Source organism: Aspergillus piperis (genome assembly GCF_003184755.1).
Source record: "Aspergillus piperis CBS 112811 unplaced genomic scaffold BO85scaffold_13, whole genome shotgun sequence".
In the NCBI taxonomy this organism is placed as follows: Eukaryota; Fungi; Ascomycota; class Eurotiomycetes; order Eurotiales; family Aspergillaceae; genus Aspergillus; species Aspergillus piperis.
Window position 1 is genome coordinate 544,709 of NW_020291603.1, and position 21,682 is coordinate 566,390.

The following is a 21,682-nucleotide window of genomic DNA, read 5'->3' on the forward strand; positions in this document are numbered from 1 at the left end:
AGATAGCCAGTGAAGACCCTCTATCCGTAATTCTGTGACTCTGAGTGGATGAAGAGTATGAACATTTGCGCCATTCTTGCGATCAAGTGTATGGGTGGGATGAGTAGGATGAAGTAATGTGCTCTAAAAATCTGTTAATCGAATCACCTGGAATTTTATTACCAGACCTTAATGTCTGACTCGCCAAAGCTTTTGATGAAAAGTTTCTTTCGACTATTGCCAGTCTAAAATCTCAGTCTCGTAGCCATACCATCCATGAACCAAGTAATATAGGCCTGCGGATAGTGGTAGAGCAGTAGAGTAGAACTCACCGGTCACCTGCTCCCACGGAGAGTTCTTCCCCCTGGATCTGCCCACCAAGCAGCTCTCTCCCTGATACTACATCACACAACCAGTCCAAGATAGAGTTTCGCAAATTTGCTATGGGTGGAACCATCCTCGAAGAAAAAACTTGTCATCTTTATACCCCTTTGTTTTTTTTCGACTAAGATGTTCAGTTGATTAATTTCCTAGAAAGGAAACCGTTGCGGCTACGCAACGAATATCACACCACTTCCATCACTTCCGTCATTTTCTACGATGAGCTCATCCTCCATTATCTGCCAGCAACAGAGGGAATAGAATACAAGATGGCACCTTTGTCTAATCATGTTCGGGGGAAATATGCTACTAGATTTAGACAATGAGATATTCCACTATCGTGGCAGCGAATCCTATACTCCTTTCAAACGAGAGTATGAGAAGCAACCCAGAACTGGTATGATTCAATGCTTATGATTGCACTTGAGATCAGAAGGGCTGACCTTGTAATAGTGGCGTACTGCCAGCTTCACTAAAGGACAACGAACATACATCATACCACTTCATTCGTTCACTTCGACTTCTTACAACTCGCAAGTCTTGATTCCATTCTCCACTAATCACAACCCTTGATTCGTTCATCTCAGCTCCCTACATTATGCATCAAAGAACTCGTTCTCCACTTGAAAGCCTCAACCTCTCCCTCCAGAAACTGACTAGCGACAATAAGATGGCCATGTTCCATCTTCACCTTTCACAAGAAGCGAAGCGCCAGAGAATACAGGACAAAATAATCGCAACCCATGCTGGGATTGAGGAACACTCAGCTGGATATTTGAGGCCATGGCAACTACTGAAGCTGAAGATGGACGCATCTGAAGTCAACATGAACAGCCAAGATATAATCAAATTCAAACCGTGCTTTTTCTCCCCATTATCGACTGACACTATACGGACATGCCTCTCGAAGCAGCTATGCAAGAATACCTCAAATGGAGGTAGCTTAGGCTATGCAGGACGTGGCAACACACCCTCAAGCACAGCCACTCAGTGCCCACTGATCCTTGATCTCTTCCGAGAAAAATATGCCACCTCCGTACGCAAAGGTTTCTGCTTGGATAACCTGACAACTCTCCGCGAGTGTGGGTAAGTTGATACGAACCTCCCATATATCCATTTTCTTAACTAACACACTGAGTGAAGAGCCACTAGTAAGGGCAAGTGGAAGCAGCAGCCAGGCCTCGAACTAACCGAAAAGCTTTCTACCGAGAGTTGGCAAATACTGCGCATTCTAGAAGACCTGGAACATGAAGTACCCCATGCTGTATGCGACATCCGTCAGAATATTCAGATCGATAAGACGAAGGGGCTCACAGTGGCCGAAGTGAAGGCCATTATGAGAGTTATGGCTGTTCGCATAGGGCTGGACTGTTACAGACGGCATTCGATCATGCCAGTAAGTCATTCACAAGCCCCTTTCTAATCAACCTGGACACACATCTGACAAAAACTTAGATTCTGGCTATATCTTACCTGAATAGAAAGCAAGGACGGATTTTGCAAGCACACCATAATGGAAAACGGGTTGTCATCCAGTACACGAAAGTGCTAGAGTTTGATGGACTTGAACATCACCCTATCGAGCTCTTCCTCCGCTACTACTGCAGCCAGCCAGTCGGAAAGACCGCCAATAAGCAGAAAGATTTATCGTCGAGATAGGGCTGGAACATTAGTCCCACTGAGGTCCCACAGTCCACAGAAAGTGCATCACGCACAAGTGAAATCTAGGCTTTAGATTGCGAGCCGTCCTTGCATTAACACTATCGCGGTTTCGCCCCCGCCAAACTTGGCATCGCACCTGCGATAACGCTATCGGTCTTGTTTCCCAATCGGAAGGATGCACGCCTTATCACAACCATTGACTTTCAATTCACTCGGAATGTGGCAAAGCAAAAACGATTCCCGAGAAGAGTCAACTAATTGGAGTGACAAAAAATCATCGTATCCGACGAATCGCAAATTCTGAAGATGCCTCGGGCTTCTTTAAAGATCGCATCAGCTGTGTAACATGACAATTCACGAGGCCAGCTTCTCCGCATTCCGGGGGTTTGATTGCTGAGTACCTCGGCCGTTATCACGATAGACACTACCGACATGCTTCTTATCGGCTTTGTTACACCTGCCCAGACGCTAACGACGCTCAGGTGCTGCAACACACCACGCGTGGCGATAAGGACTCAAGCTTTCTCTTGATCGGCCTGCTCTTAAAAGGAGGGATTATGTCCTCCTGCGATGTCGGCGGTATCCCGCCTTCATCTACTCGGCTTCAGGGTCATATTGACAGATGACTACTGCGGAGATGGCTTCCAAAGAGCTGAATGAGAAATCGTTCAAATCCCCGCAAGTCAGCGCGGACGTCGAGGTGCAACAAGGCGGCTTCGAAGAAATACAACCGGAATTTGACCTTTCTGAACAAGAGAAGGAGCCAAATGAGTTTGACTATGAATCAGAGCATTCGCCATTCCCTGAAGGTATGCGGCCTTTCACATACACACTGACCCATCTAATGGGTGACACGCCTAGTACGCGCCGTCGTCCCTGAGACGGACGACCCAGGCCTGCCCGTTAATACATTCCGCATGTGGGTGCTTGGGTTTATTTTCACCATCGTTGGATCGGGGATCAATCAGTTCTTCTCGCTTCGGTACCCGTCGGTTCATATCGTGTCGTTGGTAGCAGAGCTACTTGCCTATCCATGCGGCGTCTTCCTGGCCAAAGTCTTGCCTTTGTGGACTATAAGCCTCGGACGTCTAGGATCGTTCACCCTCAACCCAGATCGCCATTTCAACATCAAAGAACATGCTCTCATCGTCATCATGAGCAACGTATCTTTCGGCTATGGAAGCGCAGATTCCACCAATATCATCCAGGCATCGAGCGCCAGGTTCTACAATTTCGGTCTCTCAGCTGGCTTCTCTGTCCTCGTGGTTCTCTGCGCACAGCTGCTGGGATTTGGAGTGGCCGGTCTGGCTGCACCATGGTTAGTTGAACCAGCAAGGATCATCTGGCCCCAGGTCCTTTCGAACTGTGCCATGCTGGAGACGCTTCATTCGCGTGCAAACACTGTCGCCAATGGCTGGAAGATTTCCCGTCTGCGGTTCTTCCTCTACGTCACCGCAGGCGGTTTCGTATGGTATTTTTTCCCAGGGCTGATGTTCACTGCCCTTTCCTACTTCACATGGATCTGTTGGATCGCTCCTCGCAATGTGGTTGTGAACCAGTTATTCGGAATGCAGACGGGCCTAGGACTAAGTCCTATCACATTCGATTGGAGCCAGGTTGCCTACAACACGAACCCCCTTCTATCACCATCCTGGGCGGCCATCAACGTGTTCGCCGGTTTTGCCCTGTTCTTCTGGATCGTCGTTCCAGGAATCTACTACTCCAACACATGGTTCACAGCCTATCTCCCCCTGATGACCGCCGACGTCTACGACCGCACCGGTACAGTCTACGACACAGCCCGTGTCATCAGCGCCGACAACACCCTAGACGTCGACGCCTACCGACAATACTCACCCCCATACCTCCCCGCAACATACGCATTCGTCTACGGCCTATCCTTCGCCTCCATCACCGCCGTCCTCACCCACATCGGCGTCTGGCACGGCAAAGAAGTCTGGGCCGCCCTGAAAGGCAAAAACAAGCTCGACATCCACGCCCGTCTCATGCGATCCTACAAAAAGACCCCCTGGTACTGGTACGCCGCCATCATCGCCATCATCACCGCCATCGCCATCGTCATGGTCGAAGTCTATCACACCAAGCTCCCCGTCTACGGCGTCTTCCTCGGCCTCATCATCCCCGCCATCTACATGATCCCCTGCGGCATCATCCAAGGCATCACCAACGTCGACGCCAACCAACTCAACGTCCTCGCCGAATTCATCGGCGGCTACATGTTCGAAGGCAAGCCCCTCGCCAACATGATCTTCAAAATCCTCAGCACCGACGTCGTCGGCCAAGGCGTCTACTTCGCCATGGACATGAAACTAGGCCACTACCTCAAAATTCCCCCTCGCACCCTCTTCATGGCCCAAGGCCTCGCCACCATCCTCGGCGCCCTCACTCAAGCAGGCGTCACCATCTGGATGCTCGGCCACATCCAAGACATCTGCTCCTCCGACCAATCCGACGGCTTCACCTGTCCCAACGGCCGAACCGTCTACTCCTCCTCCGTCATCTGGGGCCTCGTCGGCCCCCGTCGTCTCTACTCCGTCGGCCGCATCTATTCCTCCCTCCTCCACTTCTTCTGGCTCGGCGCCATCGCGCCCCTTATCACCTACCTCCTCTACAAATACACCCGCAACCAATACTGGAAATACATCAACTGGCCCCTCATCTTCGTTGGAACTTACAACGTCCCTCCCGCCACGGGGATCAATTACTCCAGCTGGGCCCTTGTGAACTTCGCTTTCAACCACTTCATCAAGAAGCGCTTCTTCGCCTGGTGGAAGAAGTACAACTATATTCTGGCTGCTGCGCTCGATACCGGGCTTGCTCTTAGTGGTATCGTCATCTTCTTTTGTATTTCCTATCCCGGCGCGGTGTTTCCCGATTGGTGGGGCAATACGGTTTATGTTAATACTGCGGATGGGGAGGGCGTGGCGTATAAGTCTATGCCGGAGGTTGGGTATTTCGGGCCCGCGAATGGGACCTGGAGTTGATGAGGGTGGTGGTTGTTTGGTTGTTATGATTGGGGTTTATAGTTGGTGGGTGGGTTTTTGTATGTTATTAAAAGAATTGAAACTATTAACTGTTGTGTGATCACTATGGTATGGTCAATTCTCCATGTTTTCCTTGTTATTACTTATGTGGGGAATATCAGGTGATAGAGATGGACTGTTACTTGCGGTCAACGTATGTGTTAAAAACGATACAATACAATCAAGTAACTGGCACAAATGTTGCTTTCAATTCTATATGTCAATGCCATGGAACAGCAGATGGTCAATCATCTACTATCTTTTCAGAGATTCCAACATACACAATATTACGACAACCATGACAACGATGGACTATAGAAATCAACTACTACAATGAAACATGTGCTTGCTGGTTTTCAATTGAGCAAGTATATTAAATACATGGCTTTCCCCATCCCATCGACGATATCCGAGTAGCACTGACGACATTATGAAAAAAAGAAAAGAACAGAGCGAACTAGAAAGACATATCCGAAGAGCAATGATGAAATAACGAAAGCTTGAAACTCGAATCCAACCGGCAGACCCAGAGTGCGTAAAGATTGGCCGAGTGGCCAGTCAAAGCCTGGCCCTTCGCAGTCGATACAATTGACTCACGCCGTCATGTAGAGTCAAATGTTAGATGGGATATTTACTAGATAGTTTATTAGCTCTGGTTCGTACAATAACTCGTTGACAAAACTTACGGAGATCTCCGCCATTCCGAGGTCTTCGCCGCCGTTAGCGGCAGGCTGCTGGGGAGCAGCACCGTTTGCTTGGGCATTGCCCTCCGCAGGGCCAGCATTCTCGTTGGTGGTGGAGAAGTAGTCAACCATCTCAGCATCAAGCTCCTCCACAGTCTTGGGCTTAGGGCGGTTGCCACGGCCGTTAGGGCGACGAGCGCGGCCCTTGCGGCCCTTGGCACCAGCAGCAGCCTTGGTAGCGGTAGCGGGCTTCGGTTGGGGTTTGGTTTGCCTTCATCGCGGTTAGTCATGATCCCCTAGTAGCAGATAACTGTAGAAAACACTTACGCAACGCGCTCGCCCAGAGGCTTGGGGGCAGGGACCTCAGGAGCGTGTGAGGCGTCGACGACGACCTCGATCTAGTACTGGTTAGTGTCCATACGTAAGAAAAGTGATCGTGAAGAAAAAACCTACCTTCATGGGTCTGCCATCAACGAGGAGTCCATTCAAGTCCTTAGCAGCCTTGGCAGCTGTGTCGGGCTTGCTGAACACGATCGAGGCGATACCACGGCTCGTGCCGTTTTGGTTGTAAGTGAGCATAACTCGCTTGACAGGACCTGCGGACTTTGTGAAATATTCCTATACCAGGAGACCAAATTAGTATGTCGAGCCAACAGATTGTAGAAGGCGCAAGGATTCCGAAGAGCCAAAACATCGAAGAACGCGTGACACCGGCTTCAAATGCGATACCAAAGAGCACCAGCGAGCACACAGCGGCGGTTAGTAGTAATCAGTGGATGGCCGTTCATTCCAGGACACCGAGACACAGTCATATCCGGAGCACAGAGCTGCTAGCATTTATCCCAAGAACCACGACGATGAACTCCCTCGAAAGCCTTCACTGTATCATGTGCCCCCCTTCCAAACTAACCCACTTAGCAGTCGTCATCGAACTTTTCGCAACCAGACAAAGGGCTGGCCTTCAGAAGCTACGGTCTGTGTAGCCAACAACCTTTGCCCGGGGACAGACAACACGAAGGCTACGTGTGCGGCAAATCCATGGTTCTGTTCCCCCAGAATCTCTTTAGCAGCCCATGATAGGGAGAACATGACGTGATTTGTCTCACGGAGGTGATATGGGAAAATGAGTCTTTCCTGCCCGATTTCGAAACATTTCCCATACCGACCGCCGGTAGCATGATGCTTGACAGTTGATCACTTGCCGAACTAGTCGGTCACTGCTGGTAGGCTGATGCGCTCGCTGATGCCCAACGCCTCGAAACGTGGGACTTGTACAGGTGTAGCCAATCGGATTGGTTTCAAAAGATGGTATGTTTCAATAACCATCTGTGGCACAGTCTGCTGCGTGGCTTCAAAGGCAGATGGCTGGAAGATCCGCCCGAGCTAACACGCCTTTCGCAAGACTACGGCAGAACTCCAACTTCGGCGGACTCGCAGGGTGCCAGCGTGCAATTACCGCATGCGAAGTTTTTTGAGTTTGCTGCCTGTGCTGAAGACCAAGAATCCATGACGGTGATATAAGAATATATATAGATAACGTGGCAAGGATCGAAACGCGCGCGAAAGCCGTTGCGCCTCGAAGGTTTCGAGAAGAAAACATGGCGATAGAAACCCAAGGCCAAGGCCTTTCGATCAACATACCTTGATATTGGCCTCGTTCACATCGGAAGGCTAGAAACGTTAGTAAATGGTCATCTACTTAGAGCAGAATAGATACTCACCAAGCCGCTGACCATGATCTTGCTTTCCGTAGAGACCGGGTGTCCATTCTGGACAGCCTTTCCGGGCGCCTTGGCAGCCTTGGTGGTCTTCTTCACACCTCCGACCGGGACAGAAGTGTTGGCAGCCTTGGGAGCCGAGCGACGAGCGCGACGGCGGGCACCCTGGCGACGGCTGACGAGGATCTCATCGAGAGACTTGTCCAACTTGGCAGACATGGTGAAAAGTGGAGTATGAAACTTTGTAGAGATGGGTGTCGGGAGGTGATGAGATTTCACGAGTGTTGAGTGTTACAGGTGTTTCGCCACGGAGAATCGCGACGCTGGGACGGGCTTGTTTCTGGAGGCAACGGTGTCCAGAAGCTGGCAGATTAACCTGGACGACGGGCAGGAAGCGAGAATGTCGCGTTGACTGTTGAGTTGCAGCGCGTGGAGATAAAAGCTGCAAGGTGGGTTGATGAAGATGTTGGGAATGGATAGGATGGATGGATGGAAGATGAAAGGGAAGGGAAACGGAAGAGGGATGGAGAAGATAAGCAAAAGGGAAAGGCGGGAGGTTCAGTTCCCTTTCAGTTCGTCAGCCGGATCTTCTTCCCAGAAAGGCTGAGCCACCTGCCCATCGCGCTAGTCCCCATTGGGGCCCATCGGGCCAACACTGCAAACAACACTGCCTCCCTTTGCCTGTGCCCAAGCAGATCATGGCTTCATCTACAACTTACTGCAAGCTAATGTGACAACGCTATCCAGCTATGCAATCTAATCTCGTATATTCAGGTCAAACCCACTTATGAGTCCAGACTCATAAGCTCGCGCTTATCTGTAACCTTCCGCTGCCGCCAAGAGCCCCTGCTGCCCAAAAACTCAATTAGAGCAATCAAAGCCCAGTCGAACCCGAAGTTGCATGGAAGAAAAAGATGATAAAGTATATTTACGAGCAGGGATATTCTCGGAAAAAAATCTTCATATCAACAGAACCAGCTCAATCCGCTCAAAGCTCCCAATAAAGGGCCAGTCCCGTAGTCAACATTAGGACGAAATAAGCTCAACCGGTACTTACGATCATCCCAAAGACGCCCGCCATCCTACCCAAACGCCGTTCACAACATGAAAGGAAAGAAATCCGTATTCAGTGGCATCTTGTAATCCACTGTTCTCGTCACATCGGCCAAGACGCAGATGCAAGCAATCGTCTTCAATGTTCCTCAGCTCTTCAAGGCTTCGAGGCGTCCCCGCATCTGCTCGAGTGTCGCTTCTTGATCCGCGAACTCGTCCTCCGGTTCTGGAGCCTCTTCCAATGGCTTCTCGGGCTGAACCCCTTCGACCTGAGACAGCTTGCCGTGCAGGATCTCCTGCAGGACCTTGTCGACCTCCTCCTCTGCTTCCTCTTCCTCTTCCTCCAGCAGTTCGTTGTTCGGGATGGCATCATCGACCATCTCCTCGATGATTCCAGCCCGCACCAGTTCCGTCGACAGCTGACGCATCGTGGCATTCAACTCGGGCATCCGGACCAATGTGTTGACGTCCTTCATGATGCCCGTAGACTTCTTCAAGCTGCCTTGAATCTTCCGAACTGAAAAGGCCTCATTGACCTGCATCTGAACGCTCTGCAGTTGGGCGCGACTGGTGTGTAAACGGGTGGACTGCTTGCGAATGCGAACTAGCTCTCGCGCAAATGTCTTAGCCTCCATGTTGGCCTGCTTGGCCTGGGAGGGATTGCGCTGGGCCCGCTTCGATGAATTCATGATGTACTGTCGTGTCTTGCTTTCCAGAGTCTTCAGTTGTGCGATGTCCCGATCTAACTGTCGGGTATTGGCACGGATAAGCTGATTACATTTCCTCATCTAGAGACAGCAATCACAGTCAGTAACGCCAGGCATGTCGCTCATTAGGTTAGGCACTTGCCTGCGTTTGAGGATCCGGCCCGAAAAAGACTGCTTTGAGGGTCTCCATGCTGACTGGCGCGAGGATGATACGGTTTCACAGATCGATATCTATAGCTGCAAATTGTCTACTTTGGCTTGAAGCGGGAACACTCGGATGGGATGTGGTCAGGGTGCTGAATCGGTCGAACCTGAAGTGACCTTGCAATACGGCGGGGTGTGAAATCGAGGTGGTCAAAGGTCTTCTCACACACTTATGCGGTGAAGGGAGTGGTAGTTGACCTTCTGACGATCAAGCAATCAAGCCGGTGAAGCCAGGTGGCGGGGGGATGTGTAGAAGAGGCGCACCAACCAGGATGTGGACTATTGCATGGCTGCTGGCTGCTGCGGTGCCTGGGCTCCAAGATGGATGAATGGAGTGGATGTCTGGCTGTTCCACTCGGCGGCTGAGTCAGCAAGATATGGACGGGGGCAGTGACGTCGCTGGCCCAATATTGAGCCTCAGGCACCCAGAGGCCGCAAACAGAGCAAACTGGCGGCGGGAGAGTTCCAGTACTTTCTAGCATTCATTACTAGTGACTCGCCGGCGATCAGCAGCTAAGAGCAACCGCCTGCTGCTGCAACTTCACTATCCGTCTAGCCCCCGACATCATCCCCTTCCCCCATCACCTCCCTTCTTTTGCTTCTGACGAGATTGCTACATTCTGTCCTTCTAAACAAACCCATCCTATCCGCTATCTACCATCATAATGCCCGAACTCCCTCAGGTCCACCCCGAAGGTGAGTTTACTCCCCCTCCCGTCCCTCATTTCCTTCCCCGCTCTGGATTTTCATCATTTCTGGGGTTCCCTGCTACTGGGAAACATCATGCCATACAACGGCCTCGTTGTCTCTCATATTATCGCCCTGCCTATGCTTACATGCATACAATCATCTCGGCGAGCATGAGGTGCTAACAAGGGTGTTTACTAGTCACATGGGCTCAGCGCTCTTCGGATAGCGACCCCGAGCGCAACTACCTCTATGTTAGCATCAAGGCTGCTGATGTTGCCCGTTCTGACGCCACCCTCGACATCAAGCCTACCAACGTTACTTTTACAGGCAACTCCAAGAAGGGCGTAAAATACCACGTCTCTCTCGACCTGTTCGCCGAGATCGACCCCGAGAACAGCAAGGTCAACCACAGTGACCGTGAGGTCGAGCTGGTGCTGCGCAAGAAGGAGCTCAAGGAAGAATACTGGCCGCGTCTGCTGAAGACCACCCAGAAGATCCACTTCCTGAAGACCAACTTCGACAAGGTATGATACTGGTTCTAGTTTTCATGGATCTATGAACAGAGAGAGCTGACTAAGAGACAGTGGGTTGATGAGGATGAGCAAGACGAGGTGAACGAGGACGACTACGCAAACAACTTCGGAGGCTTCGAAGGTCTTGGAGGCGAGGGTGGTCTCTCCAACATTGACTTCTCCAAGCTTGGTGCCGGTCTCGGCGGTGATGCCGGTGTTCCTGGAGAGGAAGAAGAGGTATGTTGTCTACCAATCTTAAATCAATTGACAAAGACGTCCAGTCACTGACACTTCTAGCAGGAAGAGGAGATGCCCGAGCTGGAGGAGGGCGAGGCCGAGGCTGCCAAGTCTTCTAAGATCCAGGAGGTTTCTTAAATGCCATGCCCTTCTACTGAGATAGGCAACGACTACTACGCAAGCAAGTAATCAAAAAAAAGCAAACAACGGCGAGCGACGAATGCTGTAACTTTTGAGCTTTTCTTTTACCTATATTATACCGCTGATGACCACGGTTCATGGTTTGGAGCTACCTGGCGCACTTGGACAGGTTTGTGGCCTGCCTCGAGAGGCGAAGGGAAACGGAAAAGGAATTTTGAACTATTTCCTTTCATTGGTATTGAAATGACGAGATGACTAGCAAGAATATTTCTCTCACAATGCCCATTCCTGGACTGCGATCCAGGCGTAGAGAAGATCCGAGAGTCGGGCCGTTGAACGAGACTTGCGACCGGACAGCGTAGAACACCACCACCAAGTGTAATGAAGTAGTTTGCAGTGCGTATTTGTCGCGTGATTAAAGCCCAGACATTAGCGGCAGTCGAACCAGACAACCAAGTTCACTTCTGGCGAACAGAAAAAGCGCAAAGAACAAGAACCTGTCTGGTGAGGAGTAGTTTGGTTGGGAGGGCGAGAAGAGAGGAAGGAGGAGAATCCAACTCGATTGGCGGAGAGGCCGATTATGTGAAGTTGTTCCGCCACACTGGCAAACCCACACCGTGAAAAGTGTGGAGGAAACCTTGCACCTCCTCACGGTTTGATCTCTCTCGCTCCCTCTCTTCCTCCTCATCTAGACAATCTTTAATATCCCCCCATCTCCTTCTTCCCCATCAGAAAGACAGCCGAGGTGTCGTCACATTACTTGACCTACCCCGTCGGGACGTCAGGTCGACCCCTCCTTTGGTGATTTTTCGTTGCGGTTTTCTTCCCTTTTGCGGCGCATCTTTTCTTCTTCCCTTTCTTTTCCCCCTCCCTCCACTTTGGGTTTCTCTGGGAGGCTTTCCCTCATCGTATCGGCGCGCAAAAGTTATATATCCGGCATAGAATTTTATCGCTATCTTATTTTTTACTACATTTCTTTTTACATATTAGAGGAGTGCAAATCTACACAAATCCGCCAAGATGCCTCCCAAGAAGCAGCAGGACCAGCCTAAGAAGAAGAAGGCCACGGTCGAGGATAAGGTTCGAAATGACCCTTGATCGATCGATATTTCCTAGAGAGAATGCTAATCTGCGATTTTGTACAGACCTTTGGCATGAAGAACGTACGTAACGAGCCCTTCTAGAACTCGCAGACCACTCCCTCCACCATCCATCATCGACCCTCGAGAAAATTACAAGCCCACTGACCGGTATTTCTCTGTACAGAAAAAGGGTGGTTCGGCCAAGAAACAGATTGCTCAGCTACAGGCTCAAGCGGCATCCAACAAGAACGCCGATGCGAAGAAGAAGGAAGCCGAGAAGGCCCGCAGAGAGGCTGAGAAGAAGGCCGCCGAGCAGGCCAAGAAGGAGGCCTTGGAACTGTTCAAGCCCGTGCAGGTTCAGAAGGTTCCTTTTGGTGTGGATCCGAAAACTGTGCTTTGCGTGTTCTACAAGCAGGGTAACTGTGAGAAGGGTAAAAAGTGCAAGTTCAGTCACGACGCCAGTGTGGAGCGCAAGGCGGCTAAGAAGGATCTGTACACCGATTCTCGAGACGTGAAGGCGGCTGAGGAAGAGGCCAAGAAGAAAGATACGATTGACGACTGGGATGAGGAGAAGCTGCGCAAGGTCATTCTCAGCAAGCACGGTAACCCGCGCACGACTACGGATAAGGTCTGCAAGTACTTCATTGAGGCTGTCGAGAACCAGAAGTACGGTTGGTTCTGGACTTGTCCTAATGGAGGTGACAAGTGCATGTACAAGCACAGTTTGCCCCCTGGGTATGTTTGGCTCGTTGATCTTTTGGTTCTGCTTGCTACGGTTGCTGATGGACTACAGATTCGTTCTGAAGACGAAGGAACAGAAGGCCGCTGAGAAGGCTCTCATGGACAAGTCGCCACTCAACACCTTGACCCTCGAAGACTGGCTGGAAAGTGAGCGTCACAAGCTGACCGGCAACTTGACGCCCGTCACGCCTGAGACATTCGCCAAATGGAAGAAGGAGCGTCTTGACAAGAAGGCTGCTGAGGAGCAGGCCCGCAAGGCCAAGGAAACCACTGGACGGACACTGTTCGAAGAGGGCAACTGGCGTGCTGACGACGAGAGCAGTGACGAGGAAGAGGATGATGGCACGTGGAACCTGGAAGCTTTGCGGCGCGAGACGGAGAAAATCCGTGAGAGGAAGGAAGAGGAACGCCTGGCAGCGCTGCATGGCACCCCGGTGCCGGTTTCCAACGACGAGACGATTGCACAGGAAGGAGCCGGCTGAGTTCTGTGCGATACATCCCCAAGGACGCAAAAGGCACTTGGGCGAAAGGGGTTGCGGACCTCCCCCACACTGGGCACGGTGTCCCAAGCCGCTGTCCGGACCTGGGATGCCAATCGGGTTGATGGATGGTAGATACAATGCTGATTCTCTTTGGGTTCTTTGAATTGTGACGAGGATACACCAAACTAGATCGACTGGTATCGATGTCCGCGACTTAGGTTGGATGGCTCTTGCGGTTAAACGTGAACGGTTAGTCGTGTCGCCTGGATTCCTGGTTCAGCCACCATTGGATCGGTGCCAGCTGAACTGAATCTACAGAGGCATGGATTGGGGCGGAGTGAGGAATCAAATGGAGAGAAGATACCAGATTGATTGATTGAGAGACATCGACAGGGTCTGGAGGTTCGTTATCCAGGGGATGAACTGATTCATGATATGATTTGCTATGCCCGATCTGTACGTAGAACGTTTGTTTTTTTAGGTTGAAATGAGCCAGCATTGCCCTGAAGGCGCAAATGAAAAGTGCACCAAGTGAATCCAACTATTTTGTAACACATTGACGCTGAATCGACGGTCTGGCTTGTACCTTGCTGCTGCCGGAGACCCTCATCTCACATTCCACTTCATGGAAGCCTGGGAGCTGTCTGTCTCACTCATGAATGTTGTGCACGATCTCCCCAACTGACGCTCACCGATCTCCCCGTGCAATCTCCACCATCCCTTTCATCCCGATTGAACTATCGAGGAACGCCGCCCCGTCCTCTCCCTCCGTGGGTCTTACGATTCCCTCCTCCATGGCGCATCTCAATCCCCTCAACACACTAAATACATAAGGTTAAGATGATGGCAGCTCAACAGTACCACATCCCCCCTCCCCCCTCGTTTCCCACCCCCGCGCCACCATGACCCAGTCCTTTCTCTCCTTCACCGCCGCCCTATTGACGGGATTGCTGTCGCATTCCCAGCCTGCCGCTGCGGTGGGGATCAGCTGTGATCCAGACACTCGCCCATATTCGGCCTGGATGACAGACAGCGTCATTGCCCGCCGGGATGCCATTCTGGGTGACTTCACACCAGGAGATGATATCTACCCAAATATCTCCCAGGTCACGCTATTCGAGTCGACCGTTACCCGTCTGAAGGAGTACTACGATGCCGATTCTTGCGGCCAGGTGGATTGGCACAGTTATGCCCTAGATGGCGCCGAAAGCCTCCTGCCCGCCGTGCAGGATGTCTCGTTTATTGTGAATGCTCCGCTGACTATATTTGCGTCCGGAGATGTTATGTATCACCAGTAAGTCATCACTCAAACTAGCTGATTTCCAAATAACAAGTCCAATCCAACACTTGCATTTCTAGATACGACCGCGCCCCAAACGATACCTACAAACAAGCCCTCGACAACCTCCACGACGCCTTTAACGCAAGGACCCGCGACTCAGAAGGTCAGGCAATACCCCACATCAACACGAAGCGAAACAGCATGATACTAACACCATCGATCATATCCAGGCGCCTTCTGGTACTGGAACCCCTACCCGAACTGGGGCGTCCTGGAAGGCCTCTTCCCACTCAGCTCCTTCATCTCAATGTGGAAAACCTACTTCGACCCCACCAACACCACCCTAACCAATGCCCTAACTCTCAGCCTCGACCTATTCAAAGACCACTGCCACGACGACTCCAGCGGCCTCCTCTTCCACGGCTACGACTCCAGCAAGACCGCCTCCTGGGCCGACCCCACCACCGGCGCGAGTCCCTACGTCTGGAACCGCGCCCTAGGCGATTGGTTCATGACGCTAGTCGACCTGCTCGAACGGTCCGGGAAAAACAGCGCCATACTCAACGAGACGCAGCGCGACGACGTCTACACGAAATACTGGAACGTCGCTAACACGATTATCAACGATGCCGATGAAGAAACTGGATGCTGGTGGCAGGTTATGTTGCACGGTGGGGAAGAGGGCAATTACATTGAATCAAGTGGATCCGCTCAGTTCGTGTATGGATTGCTCAAAGGTGCTAGGTTGGGGTATTTACAGGGCGAGACGCCGAATGGGGTCGCGTATACGGACGCGGCTGATAAGTGTTACAAGTATTTGCTGAGCGAGTTCGTGAAAGAGGAGGCGGATGGTACCTTGGGGTATAATGGCACTGCGGCGGATTGTGGGTTGTATGATCCTACTTTTGAGGTACGTATTTTTCTTTTCTTTCCAGGCCGTTTGCTTTTCTCCCCCACCCTTGATTGGGAGAGAGAGAGAGAATGTTAACGGGGTTTTTTGTTGAAAGTACTATACCACCCGATCCATCGAATATAACAACCTCTTCGGCACGTCGTCTTTTATCCTGGCGAGTTGGGAACATGAGATGTTTGAGACGGGGTATTATACTTAAGCTGTTTCTCAGCTGGGCTAGGTAGTTTGAAGCAGAGGTGGGATAAATAGAGCACACACACTCATCTTATCAAAATATCTGTGGGGGAATATGCACACGATAAATAATGACAACGTGAACAATGGGAACAATTCCATGAAAAGGTATTTGTGACAATTTCTGAGTTGGTGTTATTCTTATCTAGAAGACGTACAGTATTAATTAATACTCCCTACTATACAGACAGACGAAGAGTCGAGAGAGAGTAGAGAGGGGGGAAGCCATTGAGTTTGAAACCATGTCTGAGCGTAAGTTACTACTAAAGACATACGAGCACATAATATCTGCAAGGGGGTGGGGAAAAGTGAAACTGTCTTGGAAACTTAAGCTACTCTCAAGCAGGGTCTGGAGAGAACTTAAATTTCATGACTATTTAATCGTGTCTCAGATCGGGTCATTGAGATGGAGGTGGGGAAAGAGCTTGACTGTCACTCAGATGACCATGACTCTGAGTTTTGAGAGAGTGTTAAATTACGGCCCTGAGCTGATTTGAGAACCTTCTTTTACGGCTTGTGGACCAGAGTACGGAAAGTCATATTGCCAATACTTAACAAATTCTGGTCAGGACATTGCGATCACAAAGACAGGCAGAAAGATAGTCAGAATCTGGTTTTACTACTAAAGTGTCATGTAAAGATTTTGCAGACCAAGTACGAGATACCCATGTTCTCATCTCATTGCAGTCATCACTTTCATTGTTGATCATTCAGTCGGAAGTTGGCCGTTGACATATATATCAAGTATTTATATATGTACGACGCATTGGAAATAACCCTCCTTTTCAGTTCTTAAGAGGCTCCTGGGGTGAGCGCAGAACATCCTCGAACCACTTGTACGATGGGACCAGACTGTGAGGGTATCCCATGTGAGGGAGACCGTGGAAGAATCTGTGGAAGGGGATGGTTAGGTACTAGGTATATAGAGAATTGGTTTGAGCTGACTGACCTTCCCTCTTTGGGACTTCCGTGGTTGAAGAGCATCAGGCAGTCTTCAATGGGGGTAACGCCATCATCCACACCCTGCATGGCATGGGTTAGTATCCAATCTGGAATTTTGAGGGTGCATTAGTCTTACGTTGAGCAGCAACAGTCTGCAGCTAGGCTGATCCAAGATGCCTGTCTCGAGAAGAGAGAACTTCTTCTGGCCATGCTTCTTGAAATCCTCCGGGTTGGAGTAGCCGTACTTCTTCGCCCAGGCAGGAGTGAGCCTATCAAAGGTGCCATTAGTGTCTCTGGCAATGGCAGATGAGGTCACAGTACTCACAAGAATGGATATTCGTGGTCATCGACACGGCTCAACCACTCGGGGTCCAGGAAGTAATGGCACCCCGGTCCGTGGGCTAGGGTTCCAACGAAGCGATCACGATGGGTATGTGCAGCCCGGATCGCGTAGAACCCACCAGCACTCAGACCCCAGGCAGCAACCCGGGACATGTCGAACTCCGGACGAGTCGCCATGTAGTCGAGAACGGTGGTCCATTGACGGTCCGCCGACTCCGGGTCGCTGGGGTCGGCAGGCGAGTCCGCGGTACCGGGGATCTCACAGATAACTGTCGCCCAACCCCGGTTGATGATCTCATGGGTGCGTTGACTGTTGTCAGGGCGGTATCCATCCAGGCCAGTCATTAGCACAACAACTGGGACGGGGTTCTCTGCCGTCGCATGTTCCGGGACACGAACGAAGAGGGGAACATAGGCACCGTCGGTGGCCGACTTATGCTTGTGCGGGATGATGACCTCCTGGATGGTGGGCTTCCAAAAGGAAGCGGCCTTCAGATACACCTTTTTCTGTCGGTTGAAGGCCTCTTTTTTGATATCCTCTCTAGTCGGATCGACATAAGGGAAGCGGGAGATGCGGTAGACCACAGCGGCTCTCCGGAGCAGGTCAGATGCCATCTCTACATTGTTGTTGTTCAAAGCAGCGGAGGCCTTATTCTCCAGGGCCTCGGCAACCGGGAAGAAAGCCTGTGTGTAGGCATCTGTGTAGGCATCGTTGATGTTTTCCTATCATAGAGTGAGCATGTTACCCTTGCGCTAATAAGGGGCACATGGCAAGATCATGATAACCTACATCAATAAGCTTCTGGAAAATAGGTCGAAAGTCTTCGATGGCACCGTCGTGGAATGGGTAGACGGATTTTTCACACTGCAGGCTACGTTAGATAAGGACTGTCTGACGGCTGGCCAACCACTGAGCAAGGGGTGGTGATGCCGACCACCAGCGAAACTTACTGCAAACTTCCACTTCGTCTCCCAAAGAGCTTTGATAGAGCCCTTGTGGGGGTAAACGGTGTTGAACTTCTCGCCGAGGATCCAAGGAGCCATGGTGTTTGCTTGCTCGTATCGTCCAGTCTTGAGTAGACGGTGTGAAGATGTACAGATCAGAAGGGAGACAGCATTGAAGAACCCTTTTAAACGTAGCTCGTTCAATGTAAGGTCCTCACGGCGAAACCTGCCGATTGGGGTACACATGAACTCTCCTCCACATCTTGTGACATCAGAACCAACTATCGAGGGTGCTTAGGGCTACAAACGCAGGGGGGCTGACCAATCCACAGCTGCTGAGGGATCAAGGGGCGTCACCGTCTGTCTCGGGTCTCGGACAATCGGTAAGGCTTGACACGCTGTTCCGCTGACAGAGGTTGGGATGAGAGTTTGCTTGAGGTGGCCGTAGCTGAAACTCCCTTGCCTGCATTGTGCCATGTTGACGACCTCCCGCTATATCGAATCATGCTCCGACCCCCAGGCATCCATGTTCGAGACCAACCAAGAGTTTCTACTTGGAAGGGAAGAGACCGCTAATTCGGGCGCCTAAACTTCTTGAAGTATGTGTTGCTGTACGGTCGAAGTAGATCGAAGCGGTCGATTGCCGAAGATGGATGTGATTGGTCGGGAGTACATGTTGTACTCATTGCAGCTTAACTAGAGTTAGAAATACTTCATGTAAGTGCTTGATGTTGAGAACATCGTGGTAGCCACCTGGTGGACCCAAATATGTACTGCCTTTGGGGGAACAGGGCATATTCCAACACGGTAGTCTTCTCATCAAGTGAATGCCTTGCATCCCCCCGATTCCAAGGCGGAAGGCGCATTCCAATGCCTGCTGTCGCGGTCTGGATGAGGAAGGATTGTTCGCTCGCTGGTTCAAGGTCTCGGTCCCTGAGCCATGCTATTGTCGGTCTCAACAAAGCAGATATGCTTTTTCAAAAGAGGTCATGTATCCCAAGCCGCAGACCTCCAAAATCTTATTGGCACGAGAAGGGGAACACAAAGTATGGAAGCTATAGGGAAGGCACCAAGGGCTAGCCTACAGATAATGACGTTGAAGGGAGTGCCCCGTTGCATCAATAGCGCGGACATCTATCGCACAGTGCCTTGAGATTTGACCCCCTTCATAGCTGAAGTAACCGCCATTAGGCGTCAATATATTCGGCTATTATCCACAGCCAGACAAGCGTGCCAATACCTCAGGAATTTTCTTGCCGGGGCATCCTGCATCTCTGAACCGGGAAGGTATCTGCATGTAGGAGGAGCTAGTCGACTCCCTACTTCTCCTTCCTCATCCCTTGAAGCAAGGACAGGTTACATGCTCGCATTCTATGTCTATGCTGGAATGATTTCTCCCGGGCGGCGACTGAAAGCACGACTCGCATCGGATCGGCTCATTTGTAGGCTTGCTGTCCGGCCATGCGAGAAATGTTTGTTTGGATCTGATGCCGTGGCGGCGACACCGACGAGGCATCCATATCGCCAAGGGTTGCTTTCCTTATTGCTCCGCGGGCTGATCTAAGTTTTTGTCGATAATATAGTAAGCCCGAGCAATTTTCTGTACATACTTATTTTCGACCTTCCGTCAGGAATTGCTCCCAACAGTCTGCGCCCGCATCCGGTGAATGCTATACTCGAAGCCGCGGCAATGATCCGAACCCTCACAACGCTCGGCCTGTACGGGTTCGTCCAACAGGCATTGAGCAGAAATGTGTATCTGGATTGGAATATAACTTGGGTGACTGCAGCACCTGATGGGTATGCGAGGCCTGTGATCGGCATTAACGGACATTGGCCTTGTCCCCAAATTGATGTCGATGTTGGCGACAATCTCATCGTTGACGTGTACAACGGGCTGGGGAACGAGTCCACCGGAATCCATTGGCATGGTCTGCACCAGAACTACAATGGCTACATGGACGGTGTCCCAGGAGTCACCCAATGCGAGCTCCACCCCAACCAGCGCATGCGCTACGTTGTTCCGGTAATCTGAGCATGCTTGCTGGATCAGTACCTGAACTGCGCCTGCTGACCCATGGATCTAGATGAACCAAACCGGTACCTATTGGTATCACTCCCACGAGCCCGGTCAGTATCCTGATGGGTTGCGCGGTCCCATCATCGTGCACGACAATGTTCCTGCCCCGTATCACTACGATGAGGAGATGACTCTCACCTTATCCGACTGGTATCATGTACAGATACCCGTCTTGCTCGATGAATTCATAGTTCCAGGAGACCATGCCCCTTATGGAGGTCTAGAGCCGCTACCTGATGCGATTTTGTTCAACGACATGCATAACACCAAGATCAGCGTTAAGCCCGGCACGACCTACCTGATCCACGTTGTCTGCATGGGCAACTTTCCCGGGCATGCGCTCGTCATTGACGACCACGACATGACCATTGTTGGTATGGATGGCATTGCAGTGGAACCGCATTTCCTTCCACCCCAGTATCTGCGTGTGGCCGTTGGACAACGAGTCGACATCCTTCTCACCACCAAAAATGATACTAGCAAGAACTACGCCATCTGGGACGGTCTCGATATTGATGAGATGTTCGTTCAAGAGGGAAGGAGCCCACCTCCAGGGTACAATCCCAACGGCACCGCATGGCTCATGTACAACGAGGATGCTCCTTTGCCTCCTCCGCCCATCATTCATGTCAACAATGCAAGTCTGGACTTTCTCGATGATGTGACCTTAACACCGATAGACAATCTTCCACTGATTGACCCCATACAACACCAATTTATCTTCGACGTCTACCCGACCACAGTGGATGGAAAGCCCGCCTACAGCATCAACAACATGACATATAACGCTCCCGACTCACCCACGCTGTACACTGCCATCTATTCTGACCCCGATGCCTGCTTAGACCCAGAACTCTATGGAGATGTGAACCCTTTTGTTGTCAATTATGGTGATGTGGTGGAAATCGTTCTCAACAACCACCATGACAATCTCCACCCGTGGCATCTCCACGGTCATGATTTCCAGGTGCTCCAGCGCACGTACCCGTACGGTGGCTTCTTCGATGGCTACCGCAACGTTTCTGCCACTCCCATGCGCCGAGATACGCTCATGGTGGAGCCCATGGGACATTTCGTGATTAGATTCCGTGCAATGAATCCTGATAAGTAATCCCTCCCTGCAAGTTGGTGTCTCCAAACTGACGTTGATCGATCAATCACGCATCTGGATGTTCCATTGCCACATTGAGTGGCACGTCGAGATCCGCCTCATGGCGATCATTATCGAAGCGCCGGACCAGCTGCAGAACATGACCATACCGGATGATCATCTCCAGATTTGCGGAAACACTCAACCCAGCAATTGGGCCCCATTGGCTCCTTCGCCATAGACACTCCGACCCGGCATCAGGTATGAGTGCCGTTAGTGTCCTCTAAAACTTAACTGATCTAGCCCAGAACGATCCCAATGGCCACGCACACGACATGTATACCTCTTGACAATGCTGGTTCTCAAGCCACCATACTCTGTCTATGTGAGCCTTAAAAAGAATCTAAACACCTCTTCAAGTGACCCGCTGGCGACCGGGAGTCTTGACCTGTGTGAATGAGCCTTCCGATGTTTGGATATGCTTTAGTGTCCATGGCGACCATAATCCGTGATAAGTAATGTTACGAACAATAGACGA

At 51.0% G+C, this 21,682-nt stretch overlaps 9 protein-coding genes across 9 annotated transcripts; 6 read left to right on the top strand and 3 right to left on the bottom strand.

Moving 5' to 3' along the window:
* Positions 1 to 958: 958 nt before the first annotated feature.
* On the top strand, positions 959 to 2,019 carry BO85DRAFT_489583 (uncharacterized protein; the record flags this gene model as incomplete). The annotated part of the gene is made up of 3 exons (XM_025663611.1): positions 959 to 1,446; positions 1,504 to 1,756; positions 1,816 to 2,019. The coding sequence occupies 3 exons, from the start codon at positions 959 to 961 to the stop codon at positions 2,017 to 2,019; spliced, it is 945 nt and encodes a 314-aa protein (XP_025514111.1).
* A 476-nt stretch (positions 2,020 to 2,495) lies between these two features.
* On the top strand, positions 2,496 to 5,128 carry optD (small oligopeptide transporter, OPT family). Its single transcript, XM_025657125.1, has 2 exons — positions 2,496 to 2,831; positions 2,884 to 5,128. Exons 1-2 carry the CDS (start codon positions 2,645 to 2,647, stop codon positions 5,025 to 5,027), a joined length of 2,331 nt encoding a protein of 776 aa, XP_025514112.1. The 5' UTR covers positions 2,496 to 2,644; the 3' UTR covers positions 5,028 to 5,128.
* A 234-nt stretch (positions 5,129 to 5,362) lies between these two features.
* BO85DRAFT_61120 (putative RNA annealing protein Yra1) lies at positions 5,363 to 7,821 on the bottom strand. The gene is made up of 6 exons (XM_025665527.1): positions 7,471 to 7,821; positions 7,391 to 7,420; positions 6,203 to 6,367; positions 6,077 to 6,147; positions 5,753 to 6,020; positions 5,363 to 5,700 (listed from the first exon to the last, which is right to left on the bottom strand). The coding sequence occupies exons 1-6, from the start codon at positions 7,684 to 7,686 to the stop codon at positions 5,698 to 5,700; spliced, it is 753 nt and encodes a 250-aa protein (XP_025514113.1). The 5' UTR covers positions 7,687 to 7,821; the 3' UTR covers positions 5,363 to 5,697.
* A 611-nt stretch (positions 7,822 to 8,432) lies between these two features.
* On the bottom strand, positions 8,433 to 9,509 carry BO85DRAFT_61107 (ESCRT-III subunit protein VPS24). The gene is made up of 2 exons (XM_025665526.1): positions 9,370 to 9,509; positions 8,433 to 9,308 (listed from the first exon to the last, which is right to left on the bottom strand). The coding sequence occupies exons 1-2, from the start codon at positions 9,415 to 9,417 to the stop codon at positions 8,670 to 8,672; spliced, it is 687 nt and encodes a 228-aa protein (XP_025514114.1). The 5' UTR covers positions 9,418 to 9,509; the 3' UTR covers positions 8,433 to 8,669.
* Positions 9,510 to 10,014: 505 nt separating this feature from the next.
* Positions 10,015 to 11,326, top strand: wos2 (Hsp90 cochaperone SBA1). The gene is made up of 4 exons (XM_025660467.1): positions 10,015 to 10,127; positions 10,320 to 10,645; positions 10,706 to 10,870; positions 10,934 to 11,326. Exons 1-4 carry the CDS (start codon positions 10,097 to 10,099, stop codon positions 11,006 to 11,008), a joined length of 597 nt encoding a protein of 198 aa, XP_025514115.1. The 5' UTR covers positions 10,015 to 10,096; the 3' UTR covers positions 11,009 to 11,326.
* A 539-nt stretch (positions 11,327 to 11,865) lies between these two features.
* BO85DRAFT_61144 (translation machinery-associated protein TMA46) lies at positions 11,866 to 13,441 on the top strand. Its single transcript, XM_025665528.1, has 4 exons — positions 11,866 to 12,091; positions 12,157 to 12,174; positions 12,278 to 12,828; positions 12,887 to 13,441. Exons 1-4 carry the CDS (start codon positions 12,032 to 12,034, stop codon positions 13,314 to 13,316), a joined length of 1,059 nt encoding a protein of 352 aa, XP_025514116.1. The 5' UTR covers positions 11,866 to 12,031; the 3' UTR covers positions 13,317 to 13,441.
* Positions 13,442 to 14,218: 777 nt separating this feature from the next.
* BO85DRAFT_375509 (cell wall glycosyl hydrolase YteR) lies at positions 14,219 to 15,586 on the top strand (the record flags this gene model as incomplete). Its single annotated transcript, XM_025656173.1, has 3 exons — positions 14,219 to 14,610; positions 14,676 to 14,761; positions 14,829 to 15,586. 3 exons carry the CDS (start codon positions 14,219 to 14,221, stop codon positions 15,584 to 15,586), a joined length of 1,236 nt encoding a protein of 411 aa, XP_025514117.1.
* A 944-nt stretch (positions 15,587 to 16,530) lies between these two features.
* On the bottom strand, positions 16,531 to 18,073 carry ayg1 (heptaketide hydrolyase ayg1; the record flags this gene model as incomplete). The annotated part of the gene is made up of 6 exons (XM_025661732.1): positions 16,531 to 16,636; positions 16,695 to 16,768; positions 16,824 to 16,956; positions 17,013 to 17,752; positions 17,820 to 17,894; positions 17,981 to 18,073. 6 exons carry the CDS (start codon positions 18,071 to 18,073, stop codon positions 16,531 to 16,533), a joined length of 1,221 nt encoding a protein of 406 aa, XP_025514118.1.
* Positions 18,074 to 19,664: 1,591 nt separating this feature from the next.
* On the top strand, positions 19,665 to 21,494 carry abr1 (multicopper oxidase abr1; the record flags this gene model as incomplete). The annotated part of the gene is made up of 4 exons (XM_025658739.1): positions 19,665 to 20,000; positions 20,062 to 21,161; positions 21,332 to 21,405; positions 21,448 to 21,494. The coding sequence occupies 4 exons, from the start codon at positions 19,665 to 19,667 to the stop codon at positions 21,492 to 21,494; spliced, it is 1,557 nt and encodes a 518-aa protein (XP_025514119.1).
* Between the last annotated feature and the right edge of the window lie 188 nt (positions 21,495 to 21,682).